Below are 27,429 nucleotides of genomic sequence, written 5' to 3' on the forward strand. Positions count from 1 at the left end.
TCAGATTTTGGAGAGCCTTATGACATCTCATGACCTCTGCATCTTTACCACAAGTACTCCGACCCACTTCTGTGCTGCTTCTGGGTCATTCTCAGCCATCAATCCCTCTTTCTGCTCTCCAGCTCTAGCGGACTCTTTTCAGTGGAACATAACTGACAACCTTCATTCCAGTGACCACTTCCAACTCCACATTCACCAACTGGATGGAGCATTACCTGAACAGAATCCATCAAAATCGATGGTCAGCAGGAATAACTGGATGCTGTTCAACCAGATACTGATCTCAAAGTCCTCAGATCATCTTAGGAGATGATCTATACCGTGGTGGACAGATGAATGCTGTTCAGCAGTCCGTGACAGACATGCAGCTCTTCGATAGTTTAAATGGCACCTGAAAGCAGACAATGTCATAGCCTTTCTATTTGCAAGAGCCAAGGCTCAACAGATAATTAAGGAGAGTAGGGAAAGGTCATGGCAAGCATTCCTGGACTCTAGCAATCATCCACTTGTTCAACAAAACTATGGGAAGGCATTCAGAGGATTTCTAGTGAACACAGTCATTTACTGATAGCAGCAGTGATGAAACAGGGGTATCTTCAAAATTGCTGGGAAACATCACTCAGATGCTGGTAGAGCATTTTGTGAAAACAACCGCCAGTGTTAGCCATGCTCTGTTGTTCTGCCATTACCATGTCACTGTAGACAGAGGCAAGTTGGACTTCAGTTCCCGGAGTTCTGAATCTTACAACTGCCCTTTCTACACGTGTGAGTTGGAATTGGCACTGTCTGAGACTCATGATATCGCACCCAGTCTTGATAAAATCTGGTACTCCATGCTTCAACATTTGCCAGCAGTGTCAAAGGACATCCTCCTTGGATGTTTTAATTTGTTTGGCAGTCAGTTCACATCCCCAATTCATGGAGAGAGGCAATTTTGATACCTCTCCTGAAACCAGGAAAGGACTTCACATGTCACAGTAATTATCAGAGTATCACCATAATATGCTATGTAGGAAAGTCCCTGGAGCAATTGGTTAACCATAGTCTGGTCTGATTGTCAGAGAACAGGAAACTCCTTAGTCACTCTCAGTTTGGATTTCGGAGATTTTGGTCCACTGTGGACAACCTGACAGCAGACTTTCCTATGTAAACATTACTGTATCAGCATATTCTTTGATAGCAGTAAGGCATAGTATACTACTTGGAGAAAAAGTATTCTCACATAACTGCATCAATGAGGCTTTTGTGGCCACTTCCACATCTTCATATGGCCTTTCCTGTCTCACCAGCTTTTTAGGACCCAAGTTGGTAACACACATCAGATCACTTTGAGCAGGAGAATGGTGTCCCTTGGGGCAATGTTTTAAGTGTTACCCTCTTTGCCATCGCCATAAACAGTATCATGTCTGTTGTAAGGAGTCCTGAACAATGCTCCTTAGGCTGGCCACGGTGGCCTAGCGGTTCTAAGTGCTTCAGTCCTGAACCATGCGACTGCTATGGTCGCAGGTTCGAATCCTGCCTCGGGCATGGATGTGTGTGATGTTCTTAGGTTAGTTTGGTTTAAGTAGTTCTAAATTCTAGGGGACTGATGACCACATATGTTAAGTCCCATAGTGCTCAGAGCCATTTGAACCAATGCTCCTTAATTTGTGGACAATTTGCTGTTTTCTGTTCCTCCTCCTGCATTGCAAGAGTGAGCTGTCAGTTGCAACTTACAGTGTGGAGGTTAGAGAAGTGGGCTTCAATAATGGGTTTTCAGTTTACTGTGGATATGTGTGTGTGTGTGTGTTTTCATTTTAATCATTCTTGTCGTATTCTTCATTTGCCTGCCTTACCTATGAGGGATACCATTCACCATTTTAGAGACTTAGTGAGGTTTCTGGGCCTCATTGCTGACTCCAAATTGTCGTGGTTGCTGCACCTGAGGGACCTGAAAGCCATGACCCTGAAAGCATTGAGCATCATAAAATGCCTTAGCCACAGGTCTTGGGGAGCGAACAGGGTGCATCTGCTCCAGTTTTATAGGGTTGCATGTGTTTGCGGCTAGATTATGGGTGCACAGTGTATGGATTGGTGAGGCCTTGGTATTTGAAGATCGATGACGCTGTCCACCGTGAGGGAATTTGGCAGCCCGTACGAAGTCTCTTTGCTGTGGCTGGTGAACCACTGATTACAATTCGGCAGCAATTCCTCATGGTGCATCAGGCATGTAAGTTCCCCACAGCTCCAAATACACCCACATACCATAATGTTGCTCATCACCCTGTGGAAAGCCTTTTCTCCCATTGTCCATGAGCAGCAAAGCCATTTGGGATCCATGTGTGGCATGTGCTGGAGTCACTTGGAATTGAGCATGTCCAGCCTCAAAGCTAGGATGCTAACCACCTGCCACTCTGGTTACCACAGAGGCCTAGAGTCATTATGGATTTAGTGCAGTGCAGGAGAGACTGCACTCCTGCATCTGTTTTAATGCCATTTTTTCTGGCATTTTATATAAGCACCACAACTATGTAGCTGTCTTTACAGATGGAACTAAACAGGAGGACTCTGTTGGTTGCTCTGTTATTATCCGAGATTGTGTCCTCAAGGTCTGTCTGCCTCAAGACTTTGTTGTCTTTGATGCAGCATTATATGTGATCTTGTGAGCACTGGAGCAGATGATATGTTCTTCCAGTGCTAAATTTCTTGTCTGCTCCAATTCCTTGAGTGCTCTTCGCTCTCTACAATGTTTGTACCCGGCAGATAAAGTAGTTCCCTAATATCCAGGATGCCCTCATCCAACTACAATGACTGAGGAATGAGGTGTCATTCTGCTGGGTATATGTGCACATGGGCATTGTGGAGAATGAAAGGGTGGCTCTAGCAGCTAAGGAGGCATGTCATGATCCTCAGTTATTTCAGTGTGCTGCCCACCTGCATGCTACAGCCTTGCTGTTGAGATCCAGAGTCTTGTGCTGGTGGGAGGATGAGTAGCTGGAAGTGATAGACAATAAGCTCTGCCTAGTAAAGCGCACAACATGGCTGTGGCATACCTACATTCTGATAGGATGATGTCCCCTTACCTGTTTCGCATGAGCCACAACCCTAGGACACATGGTATCTTGCTCCGATGAGAGGAGCCTCCAATGTGTGGTGCTTGTGGTACACAGGTCACTATGTGCCATATTTTATTGGAGTGTGTTTTATTTTCCAACCAGAAGGCTGTCACAGATTTGCCAACAGATCTGCCCTCTATTTTAATTAACGCTCAAATGAATGTGGTTCAAAATTTAAAGTTTTTTGAATTGTCCAATATTTTTCCCAAGATTTTAGGGAGACAGTCTTAGGGTGACTGGCTCATTCATGTTTTTTGTAAGTGGTCAGCTAGCAATATTTCCCTTTACCTTTCTTTTAGCTCCTTTGTTGTTTTACTTGTGGTTTAGGCTCAGATATGGCTGCTTTTACTATTTTTCTGTTGTTTTAGCGCTTATGAGATGGAGTGATTGTGTGGTCCATTTGAGTGCATGGGTGTGCCACAATTTTAGAGGTTTTCTTCACATTTGCTTGTTTCAATGAGTGTAAGGGCGCTGATAACCTCACCGCTGAGCACCCATAAGCTCCAAAGACACACACACACACACACACACACACACACACACACACACACACACACACACACACAAATATATATATGCAGACTGTAGTTGATCAACTTGTAGCTCCAATTGTTGCCCAGAGATGCCACTCCAAACACCAATTAAAAATGGAGCAGGGTGGAGAAAAACTGTGTCACGAAATTTTAACCCTGGATAGGTGATGCCAGTAGGAACCAAAATTTCTAATGTTGTGTAGATCAGCAACACACAATTTTTAATCCACGGAAACTTGGTGTCACTCAATCCAATTGGCTGCAGGATTGTCCTGTTGCTGGATGCTCTGGACAGTGCATGACCGCAAATGCTTTTCCTGCTGGAGATCGCGATGTATCCAAGATGGCCTCCATGCTCAGTGGTAGTGTGCCAGCCTTCCACTCTGGGGGCCTGGGGGCGAATCCTCTGAGGTCCTGACACATCCACTGTTAGTTTCATGATAAGATGTACTGGGAACAAACTCATACAGAAAGTCTTTTACAAATTGTGTCTGCCCTGAAAAGGGCCTTTTTTGTTGCTAGGACATTGTTTACTTAAAGCAGGTGCTCAAACTGGCGACCATCTGACATGACACAAGGTTGGTAACGTCGAACAGTGTTTTGCCGAACTCATTCAAATATCTCTGGTATTACCCTGATGTGATTGGCAGTATATTGAATGCAATCCATTAACTGCTCTTCTTTTCTGGGTGGTTCGCGTCAACCTATGAACAGCAACAGGGGCAATCCCACAGCCAATCAAAGCACGTGGTGCCAAGTTTCCTAGTTTAAAAATGGTGCATTGTTGACCTATGCAATATTAGTAATTTTGGTTCCTACTGGCATCAGATATCCAGGGTTAAAATTTTGTGACACATTTTTTCTCCACCCTGTGTATTGTACACTCATGATGTTACAGTTATAAGCTATACACACAAACCTTACTTACAAACAAAATTCCCCACCCCCGGTAATGTATGTTATGGAAAATGCCTTGGTATTCCTAGGGTTAAAATTCAAAGTCCATTCTAGAACATATTTGTAGTTAATAACGTTTGTATTCTATAAAATGAGAAGTGCAGGTAAATCTCTGCATAGCTACTGCAGACTACATCCATTTGAACCTGTTTACTGTTAAACATTGGTGTCCCTCCCAAGTTTCACCCTCCCTGCCCACTGCCCTCCACCCCTCCCTTCCTCAAACACATGTATTTCCCTTCATTACCAAATTAATTATTCCTTGATGCCTCAGGATGTCTTCCATCAACCTATCCCTTCTTTTAGTCAAGTTATTTACCAGTGTGAACGGATCACTGATTGAGCAGTTCATATTTTGTTTTGTTTTATTATGTAGATTAGTGCTTAGAAGTCTCACATGTGTTCTATTAATGTTATTGCTATGCCTCAAAAGTTTTAAAATAACTAAAGTTCATTAACTGGTGTTACCATACTCTCATTAGATGTCCAATATATATGTTGCCATTTGCACAGAAGTTGTCTTTGAAGCAGGAAAAAAGATAATTGGTTGAAGAGAAAGACAAAGTGGGGAACTGAAAATTGAGCTTTGTGAAAGAAGAAAAAGATACATTGAGGATAGTTGCAGTTGATGAACCCGGAAAAGCACTAATAGTGCTGTAGTATGACCAGCTGATCATAATATTAAAAGGATCAGTTAAATAAAATTAGAATGTATTGAGCATTTTTTTAAATCATCTTATATTGTGAAGCATTTCCATCTGATCAGATGACAGTTACATCAGCATTATGCCTGAATGGTGTAACTCTGAGGCACGCTACTTCATGTATGGCTATGAAAGAAGGCCACTATTACAGTTGGAATACTGAGAAGAGTGTGTGTGTGTGTTTTTGTTTTAAACAAACAATATTTAACATACTCTTTACATAGCAGTAAAAATGGAAAGATTCACAAACGGGATAAATATCTTGTTTGTATCTTCTCCACATAATAATGACAATATCATAGCCTAGTTATTATCATGTCTACTAGGCAGGTTAGAAAAACAATTCATTCCAAACACATGATTTCTTTCAGATCTTCGGTGGATGGATCACTCATGCATATCAAGCAAGAGGCCTTGCAGACACCATCTATGAATCCTGACAATGATGGTCTTGTCCATTTAATCAAGAGGGAGATAATGGAGCATGGAATAGATGCTGAAGAGGTGGAGGAAGTTGGGGAGGAGCGAGATTTTGTACCTGGAGCTACAGTGGGGATGCAGCTGGATCATGGACATGAATCTGAAGAGCCAGACGAGATGGCTGAAGACTTATCTATGGTTCCAGATGTGTCTGAAGAAAATCTGGAAGCATAGTTGAGAAAATCGCATCCTGATTTTAATCATATCCACTTTTTAATGTGAATGATACTGTTAACAAAAAAGTAAATGTATCGTGTATGGCCACAAATGTGGTGCAATGAATTTGAAAGACAGTGCAGGAGTTAATTCATATCTGTGCGGAAAAAACGATTATTTCAAAAACACTCGTGTTGTATATTAAAACAAAATGTCCGTATCAAAATGAAAAAAAAAAAAAAAAAACTATAGATTATTTCCTGGCTGTGTGAGTAAACGTTATGTGTGCAAGTATGTGTGCCAATGAAGAAATATGTACAAAATTAATTAAGAGCACTGTATGTATGTGAAACAACAATTGTGTATAAAGCACAGCTTATATATGTTATACAGAAAACTTGTTTGTCACAATGTATTGTTCTAGCAGTGTCACAGGCAGCTGACTAAAAAACATGAATCACATATTCCTCAGACTGATTATACAAGAAAGAGACAGAAAGTATGAGTATTTCATAAAACTGTCTATACACAAACAACTGCAATACACAACTTGATCATGCAGTATGTTGACTGCTAATGTGAGATATGAGATACTGAATAATGAGTCTCTTCCATGTTTGAATGTATGAATTTAGTGTTTCTTCTTACATGAAAACTGTTTTTATTTAATCAGTTGTATGTGAAAGCACATAAATTCTGTGTATTGTTCAGTATCTTACACATCAAGGCAATCAGAATAAAAATTACTATTACAGTTTTAATAAGTAGGTTTAAGGAACATTTTGTTAAAAATTAAATGTTTAATGACATATTGTATGGAATAGCTCAGGATATGACTACATTTGCTTAAATTACAAAACAATATTTTCAAATTATCAGAATTTAAATGTTGTAAGTACCACTATTTGAGTCCCATTATTCTTATAGATGACAATATCTTTCAAAGTACTAGCAGTGCTTTCACATTGTCTATTTTGAGTTTATTAAGTTCAGTTAATATGGGACAAGCTCTTTCTGAAAATTTTAATATGCATTTCTGGTTTGGAATTTCTATGAATTATGTGAATCAGCAGGAAATGAAACGGATTGTACATGAAGACATGGAGTTCTGACTCCTATGGTTTACATGTATAAGCATTGTTTTTAGCAGCACCACAGTGAATGTTTAACAGATGGCTTTACTGTGTTAATAACTTAACACAACATATTAACATGGAGCAGGAAAGCAGAAGTCTGTCTGTCTTTCTCTCATGCTTTTGATGCTGTGCCATGAGTGAAGAGAGAGAGAGAGAGAGAGAGAGAGAGAGAGAGAGAGAGAGAGAGAGAGAGAGAGGGGGGGGGGGGGAGAGAAAGGTGGGGAGGGGAAGGATTTTGTTTAAAGTATTGTTTATATATTAAATGCTGTCTAAGAAATCTGTTATATGTGATGTTTTATCAACTGCAAATTCATTTATGTTTCATATGTATGGATGTGTAGGTAAGAAATTATGTTTATTTGTCAGCATCAACAAAACCAGTGCTACTGCATTACGAGTAACATACAAATCTGCTGCTGACAATGAAAATGTGTAGAAGTATTTGAAAACCTTATCAGATTCTGAACACTTCCTTTAAAAAAAAAAGAAGAAATAAGAGCATTTAGAAAGTATTTTTTCTGATCTACATTCTCTATTTTTAATCATAGTAAGACCCACGAATAAACTTCACCAGAATTATATTATTAATTGATGATAACAAGAACCTCAAATCAGTGGCTACTGCAGATGAATTTTTTTGATGATAGCAAACCAAATGACAGTAATTATCTTCTTACAAACAATGTTCTACACAATAATAAAAGCTTTTTCCAAATGCAAAACAGCATAGGAGTGAGAAAAAGTGGAATTATTTTATAACATAAAAAATATTGATTTTGTTCAGGATCATTTATGGATTACTTGTAGTTGCTACTTTGTAGTGATATCAGTAATTTATTTTCTGTATACAGCTACATACACTTCCTGAGGTTTTCGGCTGCCATTAGTACTGGTTGCTTTTTCATCCACTGTTACAAGTGAAGATTGAGCTTCATAGTAGTTACTTTGTATAAGTCATTAACCTGTACATAAAAAGTCTGTACATTGATAAAACTTATAATTTGTGAAGGTGGAACTGTGTCATCTACACACGATTGTAATTCTGCATTTTAGTTTTAATAATGGCAGAGATCAGGTATGTTAGGATACAGTCTACATTATTTATTGCTCTGTGTGTCAAATGAATTTTGACATGGTGTTTACAAAGACCCGAAACAATATAATAATATTTTATGAGACTTCCTCCATTATTAGCAGGGCAGTCAGCATCAAACAGGAAAACAATTTTCTCATAAACCAACTTATTCTATAATTCTCTGGTGTAAATTGTCAGATTATGCACAATTTGGAAATAATTGCATAACTCATTGTGGTTTCCATTATGAGAAAAATATTAGGGATGGAATATTTTTGCCATACACGTAAGTTTTCTTTACATCTTTCATCAAAAGATTGTCCTCATACAATCCAACTCCAATTATACATTAACTGTGATGATGTTTTCTTCCCAACATTGGTTTATTCATTAAACTTACAAAAGAAATACACATATTTATTTACAAATATTTTTACAAGGTTTATCATAATTAATAGCAAAAACTGGAATGAGTGAAAATGTATGGTAATAGAATAAAAAATGTTCCAGTAAACATGGGTCTGCAAATGACCAGAAGATGCAAGATAACTGTAAATGAGTGATTAAGAGTCATCACTGATGTCAGTATTGTTCTAGTTTGCTCTGATTTAATTTAAATGTTCTCTTTTTTGATCAGGTCCTCATTTAAGTAGGTTCAAATTTCCTACATGATCTACATTTACCAGAAATAGAATGCAATAATGCTGTAGGATTTATGTGTTGCAATTTACTGTACATTCATTACCAGAAATAGAATGCAATACTGCTGTAGCATTTATGTGTTGCAATTTACTTTACATTCATGTCTTTTACAGGAGGTGTTTCACATGTTGTCCTTGCATTTGGATGAAATATTGCACTTGTATTTGCAAAGTGTTACGAATTCTTTCAAACACCCCTGGAACATCTCATAAACCTTGACAAGACTGTACAGTTTGCTGCTCCAATTCTTCAACTGTTTCAACAGATGTGTTGTAAATTCTGAGATGATCCCAAACAGAAAAATCTAGAAGACTGAGGTCAGGTGATATTGGAGGCCAAGGTAAATGCCCTGCTCAACCCTTCCATCTTAGGCCATGTTGATGCTTTAGATTTCATCCTGCATCAGCAACAAAATGTTCTGGTACCCCAATATGCATCCACCATATTGGCCAACCATGAGACACAGATGAAATTTCAGCACTATTAGATGGGCACTTAATCAAGAAGTTTACATTTCAAATACCTATGCATATACTAACAAGGACAATATTTCACATTGGAATCAGTGAGGGTTTTAACCCCAAATTCATAATTACCTTGCTTTTGTTTGTGGGCCCATGTTTACTGAGATATTCTTGCTTCTAGTGTTGTATACTTTTGCTGATGTCAGTTTTCACTATTAACAATGATTTCATCCTGTATAATCCCCACATATTAAAGTCATTCTGGCATAAATCCATAGGAGATTTTGAACATATGTGAGAAAGTGACTGCCCATGAAAGACCATCAAATCCTCATAGGGTAAACTTGTACTCATTTCAAAGAAGCAGAATGGTATTTAATAATAGGTGTGTGAGTGTCATATCTCACTTTTCTCTCTCAGCTAAAACACAAAGTTAAATATTATTTGAATGGATGTGAACTACTATTTTACAACAGTGGCATAAATCAGTACTGATGTGTCTTTTCCATTGAATGCAACCTTTCAGAAAAACATTATGTATCAGTGCTGCATGGTACTAGTTCCTTCTCATTTGTCTGGACTAACTTTCTGTTTTCTGTGAAGGGATACTGACAGGGCCTCATATATGTTGACAGTCATCGTAAGTGATGATATGAACCTTTTCCCTGTTTTTTTTTTTCTTAATATATTCTGTTTATGTGGTGTGTAGGTGGAGTTATATCAAACAGATGCTAATAACAATAATAATAATAATAATAATAATGGATGATGCCAAACACATAGTAAATTTGATGGCATTGAGCCACAGTCATGGAATACTTTTTAAAAGAAGAAACCACCAGTTGAGTGTTTATTATTATATTTATCTTTTGTAATGTCCTTATTTCGGCTTTTATGCCATTATCAAGTACAATGCTAAAGGTCATTAGATCTTTATTAAGTTATATTTGTTAAGGCAGTCCAAAGCAGTTAAACAAGGGTAACACATGTCTTTAAGATGTGACTAATTCTTTGACAGTCACATCTGCAAGATGTGTTATCCTTGTTTACCTTCTTTGGACTGCCTTAACAAATATGATTTAATAATGGCCTAACAACCTTTAGCATTGTACTTCATAATGGCATCAAAGCCAAAATATGGATAGTACAAAAGATAAATATAATAATACACAGTCAGATGGTGGTTTCATCTTTTAAAACCATAATAGAGTGATCACAGTAATAAATGCAACAGTAAAGTGGGTTAGCCATTGAAATGACAACATTACACTACAATTGTTTAAATGCTTGGGAATGGGTGAGCAGCTAGCTATAGTTGGTTTCCTTATTTAAATGCATATGCAGGAAGGCCCCATACAAGTAGTGGAAGTTTATTAAACAGTTTATGTCGTATTAGTGAACAGATGTTATTTGATCTGGAAGATAGGTGGTGTATAGGGTAAAAATTCAGTTCTCCAAACATCACCTCTTATGTTCAGTTTTCTGCAGTAATTTTATGCTAAGTCATAGGTATTAGATTCAATGACTATAAGTTTATCCTCCATAAACAGAAAATATCAGACTGATGCTCCAAGGCAAAAGCAATTTAATGATAAATTCTCTATTATTTACTGCTTCTCCTACTGTTGTTGGTAATGCTGGTAGCTACTGTTGTTCGATGTTCTGTTGCTGCTGTTGAGGATGTTATTTTATTTCATATGATTTTATTGTTTTCACTTTCTCTGATGCTGACAGAGCATCCACAACAAGTGTTGATACTCATGTTGACACTGCTTGTTTCTTTTTTTCTGGATCAGCTAACAGTGCAAGTTTTATATCAGCAGCCAGTGAAGGCCTTGTTTCATGCTTGTGTGGTTCTGTTGCTGATCATTTTAACAACAAATGGCTAAGACTGTTATTTCAGTTGTTTGCAAACTGCTCAGGGGGCATTCTATGTGATATCCAGTGTTAACAGTAAACATTATTTTGGATTTAATTGTATACAAAATGTTGTTTGAAGTGTAAGATTGTGTGCTCAGGGGGTTGAACACCTTCAGCTTATTCTGATGGAATATTTAGGTGAAAGATATTTATTGAAAGTTACAGTTAGATCTTTCAGAAAAGACGGTAAGATTACTGTATAATGGGACTGTGAATGCAGTGCAACACAGCACATTGCTTACTGAGACTGTGCTGGTAATATTGCTGTCACTAACAGTAAATATTCTTAAACTGAATGCTGCACCAAAGTACTTTGAGGTTGCCCTGTCAATTGGATATGAAAACCTACACATTCAGTAACATTTTGTTTGTAATGAGAGCCATAGTGATATTTTTTGTTGATCCTTGACAACACATGGAATACTCTCTAAGCAAACTTTGTTTTGAGAGACCAAACCTGCATGCCACAAAAATAAAATTGAAAATATCTTAGAGGCATTAGGGAAAAGGCTCTGATGACCCTCAAGAGGGACACTTTATTTACATTGTGTGCCACATAACTCTTTCACCTCCAATTTCTTTTTCTATCTTTTCACTGTTCTTACACAGAAAAATAGTGTGTGTGTGCGTGTGTGTGTGTGTGTGTGTGTGTGTGTTGAAATCATTTCTAATTGATCTGTATATTTCATTACTATTATATTCACATAAATGTAACTGCTGTTTCTAATTTTCACCTCTTCTACTTCAAAATATGCTTATTCCAATCATCAATAAACAATAATAATATTACAGTTGCCACATTATGTATCATTTCCTTTCAAATATATGAGTTCTGTTGCTTCATATTGGCTAGTACACAGTGTTTTGAAAAAGAGTTCTTCTCCAAATTTTTGAGACTTCCAAAACTCTGCAATGGTCTGTTTAAGTAAATAAAACAGCTCAATCTCAGATATTACATGACTACTGAAAAGTGATACAGAAGTACATTGAAATCCATGTATCAGAGTAAATCAACAGCTTCAATAGAATTTCAATAGAAATGTTGGATGAGTTATATCCTGGTCTTTTACAATCATTTTTCAAGAGACTTAAGAAACTGCAGAATAATGTAATTTACATACAATGAGTTTTCAGCTGTAAATGTACCCTCTATGATAACATATTCAAAAATATATAAATTTAATACATTTTTTTCTGAATCACAAATGGCTTTAGGTAACATAGTTAATGTAGAGTTCCATTGCTTCAGTAGCTTCACATCAGCTTTTTTCTAATTTGTTAGTGATTATAACATCTTAATGCATGCTGCTTCAGCAGACTGAGTAGTGGATTATGGAACTTTTAGCTATAAGATATGATGAAATCACATTTTCTTACATCTTCTCAAACCTTTTCCTACCTTTTTTATGACAGAAAACTTATCGGATACCAAAATGATGTCTTGATTATGTGGGTGATGGATGACATGTCAGATCAGGTTTTGGATTCTAATATTATTAATTCCTTGTGGAACACACTTTTTCTGCAGCATTTACATCAATCCATGGATTTATGGTTAATTAACATTATTATTGATCAAAATTAATCTGTTCAGCACATTATCATTCTGTGGCTCTGTACATAAATAAATATTGACTTCCCACCTACCCAAATGTAATTTGGATAAAGCATTATTTTTTCTGTTACATAAATGGTAAAATTATCCTAATTTCTTCAATTAGGTTTTCATATGTCCATTTTTTTATAATCTTATTTATATGAAAAAGAAAACAGTAGCTATTAGTTTGCTTCTCTATGTCATATTTGGTACAATCCCTACCAGAGTAATCATTTTGTGTAATTACTAAATTCTACATTGCCACCATCCTATATTCTTTTAATTTTCAAATAGCCGCTATCTGTCTGCTCACTATTGTCTTTGCTGGATTTAACAACATTGTTACTACCATGTGATTTATTCACAATGTTAACCTCTTGCATGTGCATAATTATCATGTCAATTTAATTTACACACCTAAGTAAACCTTCTTTCAGTGTACAAGTGAAATTATGACACATTGACACATTTGTTTAAAGAAGGTTATCAGTGTGACGATAAGAAATGAAATGTGCTCTATGAAAAGTTGACACTGTGTGGTGCTGAAAGATAAAAAAAATGCCCAAAGAAATTTCAAATTGGAAGATGCAGATTAGAAGTACTTGCCAAGAAAAACTGTTATGGATACATTGATCTAAAGAGGCATCACATATTTCCATTTGTTGCCAACTAGTGTTTAGATGGACTTTTAGTGTTGAAGAGAGGGAGTGAGTGTAAAAGTCAGTCCACAGATGTGGTTACAAGGCTCTTGGCAGTGCTATGAATGCCATATTGTGAATACAATGAACAGAACAAAAAAATAGGCCAAACAGATATATAAAATTACTTCAATGACAGTAAAATGGATGAAACTGTAATAACAATGAAAGTCTGGAGGAAATTATGTAGTGAGGATGACTTGTGAATATGATGTGATATTGTTTTTTCCCTCCCGCTTACAGTTCTCAACACCAAAAAATCCTTTCATTCTCAAATGCTTAACAAGAATGTATAATTTATTAGTTGATGTGTGGAAATCACAATAGGGTCAAGTAGTCTCGTTTCTTGTGTACTGCATATTTCTACCATTACACACACTGCCCTGATAGCTGATAATTCATCCTTCTTTTAGTAATCTCATTATGATTTATTGAGGAAGTAAAGTTATATTCTCATATTGGTTCTACATGTAAAGTTTATTTGGCATTATATTTGCCCAATTACATTGTGTAAGCTTCTGCACCCAGTAAGCTCCTTGTTACTTGTAGCATTTTCTTTCCTTTTATGTGTGTTACTGAATAATTCATTGTATTTTCATATTTTTGTTTCTTTCTACCATCCTATATGTGCTATCATTTCTTTAATTGTTTGTTAACAGTCTGTATTCACAAGTGCATGTTTGCATTTGTTTTCCCATTTTCATTAGTCCATATTTGCCAATTTTCTCCAGAATACTTAGTCATTAAGAAAATTACTTTATTTATTACACAGAAGAAAAAAAACACATTTTCTACAGTTTTAAACTTGCAGATCAAATTAACAGTTCATATATGATGTGGATATACTCCTGCTAAACAAGGGCCATGCTCTGCTATTTGAATAAATGTGTAATAATAAATGAAAATTCAGACTATAACTAAAAGGAAAATAATTGAAAGTAGCAGGATTAGGAGGTCAGGTAACTTACATGAGAACATTAAAGCACATGCAGGTGATTTGTACAGCCTGTTAAATAGTTCTGTTCCTAAGGACATACTCACTGTGAGGAAACAGAGGTCAGTCTACTTTCAGAAGTTCATTAAATTAGTAATTTTCCATTTTGATATGACGAAAAATAAAAAACTTGAAAATAAGATAGATGAGGAAATACTGAAGCAATGAATTTAGATGCAAGTGTTAGTACAATTCAGAATAGCTTTGACTTCCAGTGTTTATGATGAGCTGCCTCATACCTGCATGTCTTGCAAGTTTTTTTTTCCTTCATGTGTAAATGAAGTAGTATATAAATAGAGGTAAGAAGCAGACATACGACACAACTATTTGCAAATAACACAAAACGATATACTCACAGTTAAAAAAAAAAATGCTAAGGAAACAGAACAATCAGAAGCATTTAGTTATATATTTCATTTTTTGAAAATCACATGAAAGAGTATAATTAAGCTTACTATCAGTTTTATTTAAAATGAAAATGTATGAATCAGTGTACTTGTTGTACAAGAAAAAAGTAAGAATTATTCATTGTGCACATTGAAACAGAAACAGGAAGGATGCAAAATTTATTTGTTTATTTAAACACACACACACACATACACACACATGAGGGAGGAACAGACTGATGTGCTCCCTTCTGATTTTGACCCCATCTGTTTATGTCTTCTGGGTGCAATCATTTTGTCTAATTAACATTCATCAAAAAAGTTGTATATACATTTTATTTGGGCATTATTGTACATGCCATGCAATTTATTCTGATATGAGATTCATAGTCATGGATTTAGTTTTCATCACTTACTGACTGCCTTGATTCCTATTACAATGACAGTATGAAATTTTATTGGAAGAAAAGTTATTCTTAGTTATAAATAACCAGTGTTTTGGGGACACTAATTGATAGTGGAAAGTAAGACCAACTTTAGACGTGGAAAGAGAATACTGGTCATTAAAAATGGTACCTGATGTCAACTTTCTACTCATATCATTCCACAGTTATGCTAGCATAACAATTATCAAACTATATTTTTGTTTATTTTATCCCTTTTTTTGTAGACGTAGCTTTTATCCTGTTTCAGTAACCTCTACCATGGCTGCTCACTTCTTCTTTAGTGTTTATTTATCTAAAATCTCATAATCTCTATGACTGTATGCAAGCATCTACCAGTAAAAATATAGTTCCCATTATTAAGTGTTCTTTTCATATATGTGTGTGTGTGTGTGTGTGTGTGTGTGTGTGTGAGAGAGAGAGAGAGAGAGAGAGAGAGAGAGAGAGAGAGAGAGAGAGAGAGAGAGAGAGTGTATGGATGATATTAGTACTGAGTATAGATCTGCATTCACTATTGTTCAAATATGGACCTTAGTTATCAGGGGCCTTTTGTAATTTTGTTATTGTGGATGATTGTGTGTTTAGTATACATTACATGGAAGTGTATCAAAAGGTATGTTACAAGGCATGGTGGTTGGTAGATGGGTACCATGTGCGCATATTGTGCTAATAAACTTATATTTGAAAACACTTCATTTGTCTTCTAACAATTCTGAAATGTGAAGAAGGATGTAAGCAGTTTTGACAGCACAAGCTAGGCAAGGAGTAAAGGAGACAATCTACATTACTGTTAGTAAACACTGGTTTAATTCTCTTACAGAAGGTGCTCAATATGACCAATACCAAATTCGATACATTTTGTGTATTGCCTGATGATTTCCTGCTGAGCCCTTGGAAATATTCCCAGAATATCATGGATTACTCCAGCTGCTACTCATAGTGACTCGACCATGCTTTTCATGTGCCCACAGAAATGAAAATTCAGTGATGTCAGGTCCAGTGAGTGAGAGGGCACATTTATTGTGCCTCTGTGTCCCATCAGTATGTTGCCAAGGGTGTTAATCAAGTGGCCACATACCACACTGTCGAAGTGTGGTGGAGCACTATCCTGCTGGAACCCCATGTCATGTGAGATGTCCAAAGGCACCTTGACCAACAATCGGGTTAAGACCTGTCACAGAAACACAAGGTAATTTGGATCATCAACACATGTGGGCATGAGGTACGGACCTATGACGTGGTCATCAATGAGACCTGCCCACATCTTGACAGTAAAGCAACTGGTAAAGATGCACTCATCAAGAAACAGGATACATTGTAGGGAGTGAGAACCCTGCCTACTTTGTTTGAGCAGCTGATGAGGAAAGTCTTCCTCAGTCATCACATGAGCCTTCTGGAGCTTATAAGGATTGAGGCTCATGTCATGCAGAATGTACCACACTGCTATGTAGTTCACATCCACAGTGTGTGCTACAGCTTGGGTTCTTGTCAAAAACTGGTCTGCAAAATACTGCCATACAACTTCTTCCTACTCTGGTGTATAGTTTGTCCACAGACACCCAATGTAGTGACCATTAGGACGTAAGCAGCCAGTTTCATGAAAATGCAACTCCAGTCTTCCATATATGGTGTAGGGTGGGTGATGCCTGGTGGGGTAATGTTCTTCGTAGAACCGTCAAGCCTCTCTTGCATTCCTTTGGGATTCCCCACACACAAGAAATATGTCAGTGTACTCTGCAGCTGTGTGAACAACTGCCATTGTTCATTCCCATTTTACAACAGCCACATGAATCATTAAAAACTATGTACAGTATGAAACTACAGACACAAAAGAGTACTGTTCTCTACCATTGTCTATGTAAGACTGTGGAGTGCTGTGTGTGTGATGTAATAAATGAAGCAGTACCACTGGTAAACACTCCTGACACATAGTACACACAGTATACTTTCTGCTGCTTGTCTGTGTGGTTTGTTTACCTACACCAACATTTCAGAGGCCCTAGCACATCAACAGTCTAAGAACAATGCAATTTACATTTCCTCCTTTACTCCTTATCTAGCTTGTGTGCTCCAGACTGTCTGCATCCTCCTCCACATTTCTGAGATGCTAGCTCACAGACTAAGCATTTTTGGACAAACGTTTATCAACAAAATATTCTCACATGGTAGCCATCTGCCAACCACAATGCCTTGTAACATAACTTTTGATAAACCGTGTAGCATGTGACTGCATGCACTAAATCCAGATATTATGTGGTTTATGACTCTTTGCACATATATATTTCTATAATGTCTTCACTGCTGATTCAATGTTAAAACATGTGGCTAATAGGAAAACTATTACAAAAATGGTGTGTTGAATGGAAGAAAGAGGGAAGAGGGACTGATAAGAGAGTAATTCATGCTTTTTTGAGTCCATGTTCTCTGCAGATAATTATTTTCTATTATTTTCTTAATTAATCTGATGTAACATATTGTGCCTCAGGATATGTATGATTTTTCTTTGTGTAAAAACTTATATTGTATTCCACGTGCTCTTACTTTAATCTTAGTAGAAACCACAATAAGTAAACAGCTATAAAAAATATGAGATGAAAATTCTCTCTGATAAAACCCCACAACCATAACAAATTATAAATTCAATTAAAATGATTTATTCACTAGCAATTAAGTTCATAAAATTTAATGTGGAAAATTTAATGTGGCATTAAAATGTCAGTTACAATTCACATAAATGATAAAGGCAGCAAACTGCAACTGGTATCTAACTAGTAACATTTGCATTTGTGTGACAAGTGTGTTACTCTCTCTACACATCAAAAATAATGTGGCATCTTGACAAAAAGCTTTTCATAAAGTGCATTATAAACACATTTTTCTTTTTGAATGTATGTTATCAGGGGATGAAAAATTTGTATGTGTTACATGATTTGTTTCATAAATAATTTACCATCATGCCCACTGTGGTTAAAAAAACTGAATTTTACAATTTTTATATGGAATAGTAAATTCCATTTTACACAAGTTTACATTAAAAGAGGTATAACTGTTTTTGTACTTGGGATCTCTAGAGAAATTGTGACAACTGCAGTAACTGTAAGGGACATGATGAACATTAATGTGCTAATGTATTGTTTGAAAATTCCGTTCATCTGTTCAGCAAAGTTCACTCTGACAAGAATTTGATGTAGTACAAGTGTCCCATTCAGCATGTCTATTGTGGAATTAGTTATTACATTTTGGAATTAGTAATTATATTTTTAGGTACACTTTTAGAAAAATGTAACTCCCGGAAAACAGCAATCACAACTGAAGTCTACCTGCTGATTTAAAGAAGTTTGTTGTTCCATTCTGTGAAAAATTCTAATTTGTGTGAAGTCTTACAGAAAATCCTCAAGTTTCAGTACCAAAGGTTCCTTCCTAGACCAAAAGTGGAAAATATAGACAGCTAATAGACATGGGAAATTCACAGAAAATACTAGACAGAGAATGGCTCTGAAGAAATGGGTCTAAATAGAATGGAAACAATAAACATAACCTACTGTCTCCGTTCTGATCAGATATGGGCTTTCTGTGATTCTTCTGTTCTGGCAGTGTGTTTAATTCATCCTTCTGTTTTAGACTATTTCTTTACTTTTCATAATGTCTCTTGTTCCTATACTGTCCCAAACCTGGAGAGAAAGGTTTCTTTTGATTCAGTGTTTAAATGCCATTTTGACAGAATTCGTTCCAGAGTTTATGAAGAAGGATTCTTTGGCTCTAATGCTTAAAAGTAATTTTGTCAGTATCACTTATTCTCATTGTTATCAAGAATATTGTTTTAATTCATTATGAAAATTTTCTGTTGACATAACATGTATTTCTACAGCCTAAAATTGTATCAGCAATCAAACAATAACGTTCAGTCAATACTCAAGAAACAGTAATAGTACTTCCATATTGGTCCAGTGTAGAAAAAGATGTTTGTATAAAAAAGTTCAAAATTTTCCATTTATACGAAGAGAGACCTCACGCTATCATAATTTAGTAATTCTGAGCCTCCAAACAATATTAGTTTAAGCAAATTATGTAGTAAATCACCTGAAACTTACTGAAGTAACATAGCTGGAAACTAATTTGTAACTAAATTTATGTTGAAATTCTTCTCACATGAAAAGAGGAAATCATGTTTCCACAATTATATGCTTTAGCAGGCAGTATGTATTGTGAAGCTACAGAACTGTTGACATTGTGACATAATCAGTGAGATTCTAGTAGTCTAGCCCATATCATTGTCAAACCAGTTGTATTATTTATGCTCTGTGATAAATGAACCTATAATCTGTGCGAAAATATTTGTAAATGAATATGAAGTGGTATACTTGCATTGTAGAAAATTAAATATTAATTTATGGAAAGTATTATATTACTAGAGTTAAGTGCTGAAGATAGTAAATATTTGAATATTACTGCAATTACAAGTAATTTCTAATTCTTACAACTGAAATTTAAGTTTGAGTACTTTACATTTACACTTCAGGTATTGTTTCCACTATATATCACACACACACACACACACACACACACACACACACACACACACACAAAAGCAAACATATGGGCATAGCCGACAACATAATTACATGGTGATTCGAGAGAATATTTGGAACTTGTATTAAATACCTGCTTCTTCACACATAAGGCAACACAATGGGAATATAAGTAACAGATAGATAGATAAAGAGAAGATTGTAAGAAATAATGTTATATCAGGTTTATATCAGCATTTGTCACTACTTGTAGGTGAAATGTGAGACAGAGAGACTTCCTCTAATGTTAATATGACAGGTTTCACACATTATTACAAAAACTGGCAAAGTATGATAAAGAAGTGGCCATGAAACTGAAATCTTTTGTAGGAATAAAATTAATATGATCTTTCAGATTAATTAGTCATTGAACACAATAAAATTATCTATGGTTGCATTGGTGGAATATAGAGTAGTGGTTTCATAGGTCTGTAACACTGTTCATATTTAAAAAGTTGCATCTGAGAATTGCTTGTGCTTGTTCTCTAAAAGGGACAAGGCAAGAAACAGATGTGTGCAAAAAGTTAAAACTATATACAAAATCAGCAAGTCCTTGTAAAGAAGGGTGACAGAATGATTTTCAAATTTCACAAAGTGATTCCTGATGTGCACATTCACTATTATTTTGTATATTGCATAGTTATTTGTGATCATATTATAAAAATTAAAGCCTCCTTTTCATTTTGTTCGAAGAATCAGTAAACTCTTCTGTGAGCTGCTGATACATTTTTATTACATGGATCTTTGGTATATGCTGCTGTCAACACATAACCACTTGTATTAAATTGTATTTGACTTCAAAGTTTCTGATTTTTTGTTTCTGTGATGTATTCATATACTTGTAAGAAGTTGAAGTATGAAACTTTTCAAGAGCTCATTTTAGTGGTGCAGTTTTATGAGCCACATTTGAATGAAAGTGATAAAACGGATGTTATGTTGGAGAGGTGCTTAATTCATGCGAAGAGTAATTTGATTCTTAGCATAAATTGTAGCAATCACAGTTCACTCGAAAGTTTTGCCAAACTGTGGAGTTACTCAAAATCATCTCAGCCGACAATACAGCAGCTGAAATGAGTGGTTCTATAATTCTCTTTTACATAAACATTATCATATTGTAGACTACATAATATGACTCAACAGATTCCTAAATGCCTACCTATATTATTTTCACTTTTCACTGCTTTAGATGCAAACCAAATTAATTCAACTAACAGATCACTCAGTTTACTAAATGAATACATTATAATATGAAGAAAGAAAAGTTAGAACACTACTGTGAAGATTTCCATGGTTATGTGCCCAGTTTGTATGTAAAGAAAAGACACATGTGAAATTAAACATTCTAACAGAATATTTTATTCATTAAATTTTATTCTTCATTGCTTTCATATACATCTACATTCACCATTTCTTAAGCAAACTGTGGGAATTCTACGTATGTATAGAAACAGATACATTCATCTATGAAAAGACTGGAAAAATGTGATGAATGGAAATAAGTAATTGTGCCAACTTTCATATTGTCTAATTCTGAGTGGTTTCATACAGTGTATTGACATTATAGTTGCTTTTCAATAAGCTCATATAATTTTGTACTTTCGTGTCTGGATCTTCTCATTTCTGAAAGAATTATGACTATTTCATCCCTGAAGGCCATGATATAATGCAGTGTGGTTTTCTAATAAATTATTCTCGACAGTCAGGATTTACTGAAGAATAATTGTTGTGGTTATGAGAGCCTCGTGACAGAAATCGTTCAGGATAAAGAGAGATATGTCTTCACACCTTAGCTCCCCATGACAGGATGCTGTACACTTACTTGCTGTCATTAATACCTGGCATTTGTCCAGTTCAAAGTACAACATAATATTCGTTATAGTATTTTCTATTTACTAAGATAAATATACATCTCATTCTTTTTTATTTTCAGTATCACATGTATAACACACAATAAAAACAAAAAATTGTCGGTCAGTTACATGAATATTGAACAAATAACTTACAGTGGCTATATTAATCATAGCATGTCAAATCTGTTCTCTATTTAAATCAGTATAAGAATCTATCTGGGTTATTCTTTTGTCTAGTTTTTGAAAAGGATTCACATCTTGTTCCATCATTCCTATACTGACTTTTTTGTCTCCATACATCTTTCATACCATTTAGAAAACCATTTATGCCTAAAATCCTGTGACCGTCATCTGTTGTTTATAGTAAATCCTGATGTGGGTAGAGGATATGGTGGTAGAGACCATGGATTACAGAACCATTTCTCAAGGTTTTATTGAAGTTGTTCCTTGGGAACATGTTTCACCCTCGAAGTTCAGATCAACAGTTCTTTAACACTACATCTTCCAGTATTTATCTAAACTATCAACCTAGAATCCAACTGATAATTTGAATTCATGCAAAACATTATATAGTATCAGATATAGCTTTCTGAATTAGGTGGTGATTGCTGTTGATATTCTTCCAATGGCAAAGAAAATTTTAGAACAAAGTTATTTAAAAGTTATGATCATCAAACAGGAGACTGGAAAACTGCACTGCACATATCAAATGGTTGTCCATATGCCATTATCATTAAGAATATGCTAACACTTTGACTTATTTTGTCTTTTGGCTTTTGGAAACACAAACACACACACATACATACACACACCTCAACATTTCAGGCAGTGAAATCTGTTAATCATGTGATAAATCTATGATTAATGTAATGCGTAATAGCTCTATTGGTAATATTAGAAATGTTGGCTTCCAGTTACACTTACAGCATACATATAATGATTCTAAAAAGACAAAATAATATGAAAATTCAAAATGATATGACAGCAGCAGATTATTATAGAACAACAAACAATGTGAAAAAATTCTGTAAACAATCTTTCAGGATTGTAAAGAGAAGAAAAATGTAAACAGGTGCAAAACGGCTCCCTAATTGTGCGTAGAATGGAGAACACAAAAAATAAGTCCACAGATATCTCCTTGTTAAAATTTACTAAAGCAGCTCAGAGCTTCTATTACTTTCAAACTTATGAATGACATAACTGGTTCTTCATAATCTTTCTGTAGTATTTGAAAAAGTGCTCTCACTGACCTGCGGAATGAGGCATGCTTTGATTTAAAGGTTTATGTCACTAAATTACTTCTTACTATCTTTGAGTGATAATTATGTACTTTTCTGTTGATGCCAAGTTTTTCTCATTGTGTAGCCTCAGCATGAAAATTTGAGGAACTTCAAATGAGAGGGGAATAGATGAACTAAGAGGTATCACTAAATGCTGAATAAATATGCTTATTACAAATATACATTTTAGATAAGACTGAGAGGTTTCTGATGCAAAAATTAACAAATGGCAAATGGTTGTCATCACAGTTTGATGTTAAAAATGTTAATGATATTTGTTGGATAAAATGTAATGAACAGCCAAATCTATAAATTTGGACACAAACCAAAATCTCAAATACTGTTCTAATGTATCAAGAAAGGTTACAGAACATGCATACTCCTTAGCTATCATCAAAATATGGTGTCTATCACTGTGGATAAATAGTGACCCATCACAATGTGTGTTCAATATCATCGCAGTTGTTTCATTTTTTTCTGTATGAGGTACTTATTTTTCTGTTTTACAGTTCCTTTGCTTCAGAATAACAAACACAATTTCTTCAGTAAAATTATCTTTTGGTTTATTTAAATAATTTCTACACTTGGAATGTATTAAGAATCAGAGTATTTTTTAATTCAAATATTTATTTTCCTTTCCAAAGCTGCCATGGTACCCAAGAATGTCCTTCTTACCATTCCTAAGTGACTACATGCATACAAAGAGTATGTATGCAATTTTTGTAATATTCCTTCATTTACTACAAACACATCTACATATGATGCTGCATGCACCTATGGTTTATGCCATATTGGAACTGAGATCTCATATTGTGACTAGGAATGCATTCATTATTACTAAATCAGCCAAGCAATCTGTTACAAGATGTTAATACAATGTAACACAGTAACAGATAATAACTGGAAAACTAATTGTCCATTAGATAAGATATATGATAGAATTTGTTTTAGATCACAACACCTGCTAGTGTACTTCATGCTGTTTTACCAAAGGTGCTGGGGAATATAAATTAATTTTCTTTTTTTGTGAAACATTGTTGTTTCTATTTATGATTCATTTAAAGAATTTTGTGGTTAGCCTATGAAATGACTCTTATGTAATAACTTCATCCATGCATACCTGTGGCAGTAACATCATAAAAAATGTTAACTGACACAGAAATAGAGAAAAATCCCATGCACTAACCTGCTAATTTTTCATTTGCTAACTTTTCAGTTTTATCAGTATTCAACAAAAATTATGTATTTGTACCAGCTGCCAAACAATTATCCTATGTATATATCTGTATTCATTATTAATGTGTCTTAGAAGCACAAAAAGAAACTTGTTCTTGTTAAGAACAACTAATTTTCTGTGATTGTGGTGCAGCATGAATCACAAAGTTGATTTAGAAATAGTTTAAGCTTATGTCTTAATTTATTATCATTGTAAAATAAAGCAGGAAAGCATCATATCATTTGTAGTTTCATAGAGTACAGAAATGCATTTTATAAAATACTGTCTGAATATTTATATAAAGCTAAGAAATAAAGCAAGTCGAGACTGTTATGGGAAAACCATTACAAATTTATAATTGAGTTAAAATTATGAATAATATTAATCTACAACCTATAATACATATAAAATGTGGCTGATGTTATACGTATTAAAAGCAAGTTTTTCAATACAGACTGGAATTTTTTCTCAATGAAATCATATTTTTATTATTTGAATTAGCACTCATTGAAGTTGAACACAAATACAATGGATATTATTCATGACCTATAGTCATTTTCCCATAGATTAAGGACAATATATTCAAAGGAATGCTGGAATTTACAAAATATTACTGTCTTCTTAAGATACCCACATATAGGGGGAGACAAGATAAGACAGCATGTGTCGACAAGTTGCTATATAGATCTCTGATTCATTTAAGCATGTTGAGAAAATCACTTCAGTCTTTTACATCCTTTATTAAAACTAACTTTCATCACAGTATTTCTACTGGTTTCTATTCATTACAGTTAAATCTAAAATATTATGATATCTAAGAATCTTAACACATTTTGGTCTCTACAGTCATATATCGTTAGTATCCAATTAATAATGCTGTTAATTTAAGAGCTTATAGAAATAATCCTCTGTTTCCATTTAGTTAAAACAGACTTTTGATTTCTTCCAAATGGCTTCATACAGCCAGTCTATACAGTTTCTGATGTTAGTTCCTTTTATAGTTCCATTGCTTCTTGTCGGAATATGGGCTGACTCACATCTGTATAAGCAAATATACTACCAGACACTTCTAGAAGTCTGTTAAATTCTTGTAAGCATTCTTTCTCTTCATACTTTGTTGCCTTTTACTCTGGAAAATTATATTAAAGGCATCATGATTTCTGCAAAACCCCTCTTTCACATAGTTTCATATTGTTACACAGCAGCTCAAGCAACTTTTACAAAAACTACAGCACCATTCCACATTCCTCGTTGTTATGATGATTGTGTGATTTAGTCTGTATTTCACTTCTATATAAAGCATTAATTTTTTTACTACCCTGTAGATGACTATCCTCTGCTTATGGCAATCAATACTGAAAACCAAATTATGACTGAGGATAAAAGGAATGGTCAATAATTCATCCTTTGTTTCCTTTTTCATGTGTAATTGATTCATTCATGCACTCAAACATCATTTCTCATAAAGCCCACCAAGAAAGTGAGCCTTTGGGTATGTGAATTGAGTTGAGATGTACATTAACAGGCAGAAGAAGCCACTGCATGCTATTTCTGTGTAGTGTGCCAACAAGAAATTGTAGGTATTGCTAACTTACTCACATTCTAACAATGTTTACTTAACTTTTACTACATGTAATTGAGCATATTATATATATTAGTAGAAAAGCAGCTACTGTAAAGAAAACACTAGTCTACTTATTACACTACTCAGTTGCTGTTTTATCTACTACTTTGCCTGTGTGAGACATAACTAATAACTGATAAGGCACTGTTTCATTTTATTATTGAATAGCTTGTTGGAGTTTCACATTTCTTATTTGATTGCAGTTGGCAATCCATTGAAGATCTTTGCACAACAATACAAAACTTCGTTATGAACCTTACATATGTATATGGAAATTACTTTTACTTTTAGTATCGTGGTTTTGGATTTCATAGTTCACCCTAAAAATAAAATATTATTGTTAACCATAAATGATACTAAGGAAAAATTAATTGGTACATGAGTGAAAAAATTCTAAGGTTCCTGCAGAAGATTCTGAGAGATTTACAGTTATTGACTTTAGGCAGTTTCTTTCTGCAAGTTGTAACACATATTATACTGAACTTTAGCTTCTTAAAATTTTTATTTGACTGTGTATAACTCAACATCTCTACATTTTTCAAGGAATAGATTGTTTGTAATATTAGTATATGTGTCATGTATCATTTATTTATTTATTCACCCAGGTTTCATCTCACAATGACATCAGATTTGCATCATAACACAGTAAGAATAGATAGCTCAAATATACGTTCACATAAAATGTATAAGGATGTTTTTATGAGTATAGGACAGGTGCTTATCTATGGCCTTGCCCCTTATCAAAGAAACCATTCTGAAATTTGTGTGAAATGATTTAGGAAAACCACAGAAAACCAAAATCAGGATGACCTTACAGACCAAACTCCATTCTTATGAACATGAAGTCAATGTCTTAACAACTGCTCTCCCTCATTTTGTTGGTCCCTATTGTACAATGTGCTTTTGATTATACACAATTTGCATAAGATAACTCATAATATAAAAAATAGTTTTGCAGTATTTATGTGTCTCACTAGACTATGACTGCACACTATTGTAGCTCTTATTTTGCTATTTTTACTTTTGCCTGTGTTACCCCTCGGTTTGGTTCCAGTGCACAAAAAAAACAAAGTTGGGTGCAATTTTGGCTCAATGGGACAAGGGCAATGTGTGTCTCTCAGTCATCACACTTGGAGAACAATATGAAGAACAGTATAAAATCTTATTTATGTTTTACTCAAAAAAAAAATGTTGTTCAGGAGTAATCTATTAACCAATAATCATCCCATGTAGGCTTTCACGGCCGGCGTCTTTATCAGTAAACACTTCCGGGCAAAGTTGCCGTGGTCGATCTGTAGAAATCGACGCCACGTGACATGTGGTGGCGCCCTCTACGATCTCCATATAAGCGGCAGCCCCAGCTCCTAGCAGCCAGTCGTCGACTCACCTCGGAAGATGTTCTCCGTGGTTGAGAACGAAATGTCAGGGAGAAGAATTTCTACAGATCGACCACGGCAACTTAGCCCGGAAGTGTTTACTGATATTAACAAATAACTTGATTACTTTCAATGTAATTACTAATATTCCTGTATTAACTTTAATAATACAACC

General features: G+C 35.1%; 1 protein-coding gene across 1 annotated transcript in view; it reads left to right on the forward strand.

Moving 5' to 3' along the window:
* Nucleotides 1-6,202, forward strand: part of LOC126470686 (forkhead box protein P1) — a 724,940-nt gene extending 718,738 nt beyond the window's left edge. The window contains exon 18 of the mRNA XM_050098687.1: nucleotides 5,661-6,202. Within this exon, the coding sequence (XP_049954644.1) occupies nucleotides 5,661-5,943 (283 nt within the window). The 3' untranslated portion in view covers nucleotides 5,944-6,202. The remainder of the gene's footprint in view (nucleotides 1-5,660) is intronic.
* Nucleotides 6,203-27,429: the final 21,227 nt, after the last annotated feature.

Source organism: Schistocerca serialis, chromosome 3, assembly GCF_023864345.2.
Source record: "Schistocerca serialis cubense isolate TAMUIC-IGC-003099 chromosome 3, iqSchSeri2.2, whole genome shotgun sequence".
NCBI classification, from domain to species: domain Eukaryota; kingdom Metazoa; phylum Arthropoda; class Insecta; order Orthoptera; family Acrididae; genus Schistocerca; species Schistocerca serialis.